A 7,245-nucleotide genomic window follows, 5' to 3' on the forward strand; every position below is an offset into this window, starting at 1 on the left:
AGATGTCCCCTGCTGTCCCACAGACGATGTCCCCTGCTGTCTCACAGACGTCCCCTGTGGTCTCACAGATGTCCCCTGCTGTCTCGCAGACATCCCTGCTGTCCCACAGACGATGTCCCCTGTGGTCTCACGGATGTCCTCTCCAACTCCGTGCTTTCTTTTTCTTAAAAGTATGTTTTTGTGACTATAAATCAGAGTCATAGTGTAGTCTAAGGAATCAATTTTTCTTATGGCTAGTGACTTTTATGAAGTCACTAAACTGTTTAAGAAATCTTTTTTCTAGTTTCCAAGATCAGAAAGGTATTTACTTATGCCAATTTGTGTAAGTTTTATTTTTATGGAATTTACATGTAGCTCTACAGTATACCAGAAAAACTTAGTGTATACTATGATACATGATAAATATTACTATTTCACGTGGACACCCAACCTACCGTTACCTCATCTGGAAAAGACCTGCCCTTCCCCATTGCTCTAACAAAAAGTCCACCTGTTGTCACAATCCCATTGAAAAACCCATCTTTCCCTGGCTCGATTTCTGAAATCTTTCCTCTGTTGCACTGGTTGATTTTCTATTATTCTTCAGTGTCATACTGCCTTGATTTCAGTATGTGTGTACAATGTCTTGACGGTCACTTGTGAAGAGATCTCTGAATTTGGCATTTTACGTTAGAGTTCCTAACTATGTTTTATATCTCTTGATATAAAGTTTCTCCCTGTATTTTCTACCCTTTTATAATTAGAGACTTCAAATTGAGTATTTCTTTTTCTCCTGCCATTCCTAGCAGCAACCAAGTCATTGCTCATCTTCTTCAGGAGATATTAAGTTCTTCTAGGGCAGTGGTTCTCAACCTTCCTAATGCTGTGACCCTTTAATACAGTTTCTCATGTTGTGGTGACCCCCAACCATAAAATTATTTTGTTGCTACTTCGTATACTGTAATTTTACTACTGTTATGAATCGTAATGTAAATCTTTCTTTGGAGATAGAAGTTTGTCAGTGGGGTCGCGACCCAAAGGTTGAGAATCCATTTTCTAAGGTCTGTAATGTGTTGTATGCACCATAAACAAGTTGCAAACAGGACACAGGGCTCCGGTAGGTTCCCAGTTCACATGGTTACCCAGGCTGGAATTTCCTTCTGTTGTCAGAAGTCTAGCAAAAGAGTACGTCTGGACAAAAGGCCGAGGGTGTGGCATCTGAACTTTCTGTGAGCTCCCTTCTGTTTGTCTTTTGGGTGACATTAACATAAGCCAGCCATCAGGATGAGTGCGCTCAAAGGAACGAGGCATAAAGGATGGCCTCTACACACAGCAATGCAGGGATAACAGGTCACTGTTTGTCCCCAAGTGTTAACAGTTCAACGATCAGAGAGAGCCCTGCACAAGGAAAGCCTCCTCTGGACTTTGATCTAACACAACCTTTGTGTCTCCACATGCAAAGAACACCAGCAGACAAGCCACAGATGGAAGCCTGGGTAGCCCTAGTGGCTTTTTCTCCTAAGCCTTCTTTCTGGTTCTTTCTTTTCTCCCTTTTCCTTTCTTTCTTGAGATAAGGTCTCTTGGATCCTAGGCTAGTCTTGAACTTGAACTCCTGATCTTCCTGTCTCTACTCCTAAGTGCTGGGATTCCAGGCAAATGCTTTGACACTCATTTTATTCTGTGCTGGGGTTGGGGCACAGGGCTTTAGGCATGCTAGGTGTATTAGTTAGGATTTCTACTGTTGTGAAAGGACACTGTGACCATGGCAACTCTTATTAAAAGAAAACATTTAATTTGGGTGACTTGCTTATAGTTTCAGAAGTTCAGTCCATTATCATCTTGGGGAGGGGGAGCATGGAGGCATGCAGGCAGGCATGGTGCTAGAGAAATAGCAGAGTGTCCTACATCTTGCAGGCAACAGGAAGTTGACTGAGACATCACTGGGCAGCATCCTGAGCATAGGAAACCTCCAAGCCCACCCCTGTAGTGACACACTTCCTCCAGCAAGGCCATATCCACTCCAACAAAGCCACACCTCCTTATAGAGCCACTCCCTATGAGATTATGGGGGCCCGATTACATTCAGACTGCCACACTAGGCAAGTGTTCTACCAACCTAACTCCATCCCCCACCCATCTTTTTCTATCTTCCTCCCATCCCCCACCCTCCTTTCTTTATCTTCCTTTTGTGTCTTAGGCCATGGTAAAAAGAAAAACTCAAGATAAAGTAAGTTCAGTAAGGGATGATTCATGAATCAGGTGGCCCCCAGACAGGAAGCCGTCAAGAGCGCGGCTCTACATGGGCAGTGAACTCTTCTAGGGTAGATAGAATAAAGACAACTTAATTGGCTACAGCCACACATTTGTCTGATGTAGGTGTAATCTGATCGGTTGGCTGTCTGTGACTGACCAAAATTTAATTTGTAATAGAAACACGTCTCTTTGGTTATTACTCCAGAACTGGGGATGGAGCCTAGGGCCTTGCCCACGCTAATCAAATGTCAAATGCAGTGCCTGAGTGCCAGCCCAGCTCCTGTCCCAGCCTTTGTTAGTTATGGAGGGGTGTATGTTGGAGTGCCGGAGCCCAAGTACAAAGTCAGGCTAGGGAGCACTCCCTGTTTATTGTGTTTAATAGCTTTCAGGGGCTTTTGGATGTTTTCTCACAACAGTCAATAGCAACATTTCTGGAGTTGACAGTGCCATTGTGTGATTTATTTTGAGACCCCATGTTTCTCACTGCTGCTGTTGTCATGACGCCTTTCTGATCGGCAGACACTATTGCAATGTGATTATACAGCTGCGGCCTCATTGCTCTATTAGGTCTCATCCAGATGCTTCGATTGTTTTCCATAGAGACTCTATTCTGTAAAAAAAAGTATTTGTGTGTGTGTGTGTGTGTGTGTGTGTGTGTGTGTGTGTGTGGTTTGTGTATATTTCCATGTGTGTGTGTGGGTATGCACAAGCCACCATTTGTGGAGGCCAGAGACATCTTTGGGTGTCAAGCCTCTCCTGCCAAGTTGACTGAGATAGGGTCTCTTACTGTTTGCTATTGCATGAGACAGGCTAGAGAACTTCTGAGAATCCTCCTGCCTCCACCTCCCATTTTACCCTAAGAGCACCGACATTATAGACATGTGCTACTATGTGCTACTTTACCTGGGATCTCAGGATTTGAACTTGCGTCCTGACACTAGCAGGCAAGAGCTTTTACCTACTGAGCCATTTCCTCAGCCCCAAAACCCCATTTCCCCATCTCGTGTCCTACAATACTGGGGACACCCCAACTCATCACCTATATTTCGGCTTATTAGACAGATCCTGTTTATCAATGTTTAACAAATAAGAATATTCTCTGACTTCACTCTTCCAGGCAAGCTCAGGTTTCAGTGATCTTTCCACATTCAAACTTCAGTGGTAGGCAGCGCATATAGGCTTCTCTTTATAAGAACATGTGATTATTGTTTTATTTTACTCCTAGGAATTTTTTGATGTGTGGCCAGTTCTGATGGGGGAGGCTCCAGCCTACTCAGGTCCCAGGACTCCAGATGGAAGGGTGAGTCGCTTCGTGGTCTTTTCCATAGGCAAAGCTTGGTGGGTTCTGCTGAAGGACACTCATTCGTCATTTGTCTATATCGTCACTCTGTCGTCTCTCCTGTGTGACGGTAATTCTTCACACCTTTCTGACCCTGTCACTTACAAATGTTTAATATCTTCCCTGTCACTTACAAATGTTTAATATCTTGTGGGAGTGTCGAGGGGACCCAGAGGAGCAGATGAGACAGGAATTGATCCTCACATTCAGCAGACATGAATGAGTCCAGAGATGTCACGCAGTTGGCTCAAGGGTCTTCCCAGCAGGAAGTTAGAAGCAGTTTGGAGCTAGAAAGAGGCTTCAAATCTAATCCAGAATGTTCAAATTGGTAGCCAGAGCACAGTCCCAACTACTTGATACACTCGTTAGCTGCCTGCATTTAAGTTCTTGTTTGTTTGAACTTAAAAAAAAAAACAAACTGGTGGATAATAATAGTCAAATTTTTTTATAATGGGTTCTCAGTTTATTTTTGAAAAGATTGGAGATTAGTTAGATGGGACCTTTAAGCCCGCAGGATAGATTTGATTGGAGCTATGTCACGGCTGCATCTTTAGGAAGTAGCATGAGCTACCTAGTCAGCCACCATTCACACTCCTGGCTGGGTGCTCCTGTTTGCCCCCTGATCCCTCCATAATTCAGGGTCACAGGGTATCATGTAAGCAGGTTATACCTGCAAAGGCTGTGGTTGCTCGGGAGAGGGACGGGAAAAGAAAGTCAACACTGACTCTGAATTTCCAAACCAGTTAGTGCGCCTGCTGTTCGTGTGACAGGAAGTGGTGGCTCTGACAGCGTTCCTTTCAGGTGGTGGCTGGGTAGCGTGTGCCTTCTAGGACACTGCAAAGAAACACAAGAGAAGCCCACAAAACCCACAGATATACCAAACAATGGCCTCGGCAAAGACTAGTCAGCCTTGTATTGCTGTTCATCTAAGAATGGGAAACAATGGGCTGATGAGATGACTCAGCTGCTCTTCCAGAGGTCCTGAGTTCAATTCCCAGCACCCATATCGCAGTTCACACCTGCCTGTAACTCCAGTCTCAGGGCATTTGACACCTTCACACAGAGTATATACAGGAAAACATCAGAGTACACCAGATACAGTCTCTTTATGTAGTTCTGAATATTCTGGGACTCTCCACGTACACCAGGTTGACCTTGAACTTGCAGAGATCTGTCTCTGCCTCTCAAGTGCTATGATTAAAGACATAGGACTACACCTGGCTCAAAACGTTTTTCTTTAATGCATGTGGGTACAGTGGGAGACTCCTGAGTTCTGACATTAGCTAGTTGTGTGGGCTTGTGACATTTCCAGAAGCCCTCTCCCTATTCTGTCATCCTGGGGCAGGCCAACCTGTTCATAGGACTTAGGTCACTGGTGCTAATCTCCCACCCATGTGCAGTAGGCATTCTAGTATCAAACCAGAACTGGCCAGTTGCATCTCGTTGTCTGTCGGGTGCTGTACCTGAGCTGTTTTGTTGCTGTGGTAGTATATGGTTTAACCCAGGGCCCCATATATACCAGACAGATGTTTTTACCATTTCCTCGGCCCTTTTTGTAATTTTTAAAAATCACCTTTATTTTTGAGACAGATTGCATGGGCTGGCCTTGAACTTCCCATTTACCCTAGGAGGTGCCTGAATTTGCAATGCTCTTGCTTCAGACTCCTGAGCAGCTGAAATTACAGACTTGCACCAGCCTGTCTGGCTACCACTTACTCTTTTTAATATGTCTATGAACAAGTTATTTTTATTTTTTCCCATTGGACACTTGAGGAGATCTGGAAAGGCCAAATCATTTGTACAGATTAAAAACCTGGCTGCTTTTCTCTCAGATGACTGCCATCACAAACATGTCTTCTTGTGGTCTCCTTTGCCTTCCAGTGTGACTCATGCAGTATTGGCTGAATTCAAACGCACTTAAAAAATATGGTGTTTGACTTTAACTACTCCTCCCTCCATCCTAGGTCCAAAGCCCGCTCACAGCCAGCTGTATTTCATTTCATCTCCTTCAGAAAGTAAAACGTCTGGTGTGTGTCTAAAGTATGAAAAAAGTTGTACAGGCTCATTAGGCCTCGTGGGAAAAAACCAAAACATATCGCTGGTCTTCAAACTGCCATACCTCCAGGCCTCACGATTTGGTTACCAATGTACTGGTGACTCTTTCAAAGACCCCGGTGTCACAGTGTCTGCTGCTCAGCAGAAGGCAACAAAGGCGCCCTTGATGGCTCTGGTTTGGTTTTCCAGAATCTGTGAATTCATACATGAGTGTGGCCTTGAAGGCCACACAGCAGCTACAGTGTGTAGAAAAAGCCCTCTTTTGCCTAACACACTGATTCTATTTTGCTGCTTTTTTTTTTCTGAAAGCAAATTGATTCTCCAGTAGGTTTCAGAAAAAGAAAAATAAATAAAAATCCAACACCCTAACCAAACCTGTTAGACATGCTAGGAACTTTTCGGAAGAGCCCCATGGCAACTGCGCTTGGCACAACACCGTCAGCCACGCTGGCATTAGCAGTGACCACATGCTCACCTTCTAGATCCCACAACAGCCTCGTTTCTCAGCTGGAATGTTTGAGAACTATTTCTTGTCTTTTTTTTTTTTTTTAAGACAAGGTCTTACTCTGTAGTCCAGGCTAGCCCGGAACTTACTATGTAGCCCAGGCTGGCCTTAAACTTGTAGTGACCCTCCTGACTCTGTTTCCTGATTTCTGGGATTATAGGTATGACTACTGTCTGGCCCAGAGTCTCTCAGTATAGTTCAGGTGGGTCCGGAACTCACAGTCCTCCTGCCTCAGCCTCTGAAAATGTTAAGATTACCAGCATGAGCCACTAAGCCCAGTCAGTGCTTTCCAGTAGCTCAGCTTACAACGGGTTTGTAGGGATGTAACCCACACTGTGCACGGTGGAGATGCGGGCTCTATCTGTTCAACCACTTTCCCAGGGATAGCTGCCATCAGGTGTGGCCTGTTCAAAGTTCTTCCGCTTTGTAGGGAATAATATCTTCAGGCTGTGCCTCGCCCTGAGTGATTCTTCATTATAAAACAGCCGTTGGTTCCCTTTCGAGCGGAAGTACTGATTAAGAATGGTTTGGTCTGTCATTTGTGCAAGCAAACAGCCACTATCTGTCCAGCACCAACCACGAGGCATACTGATAACTCATTTATGCAAAGAAAGTATGACTCCCTCTGAATGTATCATATAAAATAAAGAACATATGGATATATGCATCAAAACTATAGCAGAACCCAGGTCACGTGTTTTTGATCCCAATACTCTGGTGGCAAAGGCAGAGGCAGAGAACTACCCTGGTCTACCTAGTGAGTTCCAGGCTATCCAAATCTACATAGTGAGACTCTGTCTCAAAAAGTCAAAAACAAAACAAAACAAAACAAAAACAAAAACAAAAGAAACAAAAAGTAAAACAAAACTGCATCAGAAAAACCAGGTGTGTGAGCCCGCTGAACACATGAGACTATTGAATGAATGAATGATGCAGCCCTGTTTTTGGATCATAGAAAATAAGGGGCACCTAATTCTGGATACTGCAGCATTCTCCAGTCCTTTCAGACCAGCCTATGCATGAGTCATGGACCAAAAAGTACTGAGCTCTCAACTCTTCTATAGCATGTTTCACACACACACACACACACACACACACACACACACACACACAC

At 44.3% G+C, this 7,245-nt stretch overlaps 1 protein-coding gene across 1 annotated transcript in view; it reads left to right on the forward strand.

Moving 5' to 3' along the window:
• Positions 1 to 7,245, forward strand: part of Pde6a (phosphodiesterase 6A) — a 58,987-nt gene that overhangs the window by 12,066 nt on the left and 39,676 nt on the right. Inside the window, exon 5 of the mRNA XM_005356169.2 lies at positions 3,458 to 3,532. Within this exon, the coding sequence (XP_005356226.1) occupies positions 3,458 to 3,532 (75 nt within the window). The remainder of the gene's footprint in view (positions 1 to 3,457; positions 3,533 to 7,245) is intronic.

The sequence above is a fragment of the Microtus ochrogaster genome, chromosome 18, assembly GCF_000317375.1.
Source record: "Microtus ochrogaster isolate Prairie Vole_2 chromosome 18, MicOch1.0, whole genome shotgun sequence".
Taxonomy (NCBI): domain Eukaryota; kingdom Metazoa; phylum Chordata; class Mammalia; order Rodentia; family Cricetidae; genus Microtus; species Microtus ochrogaster.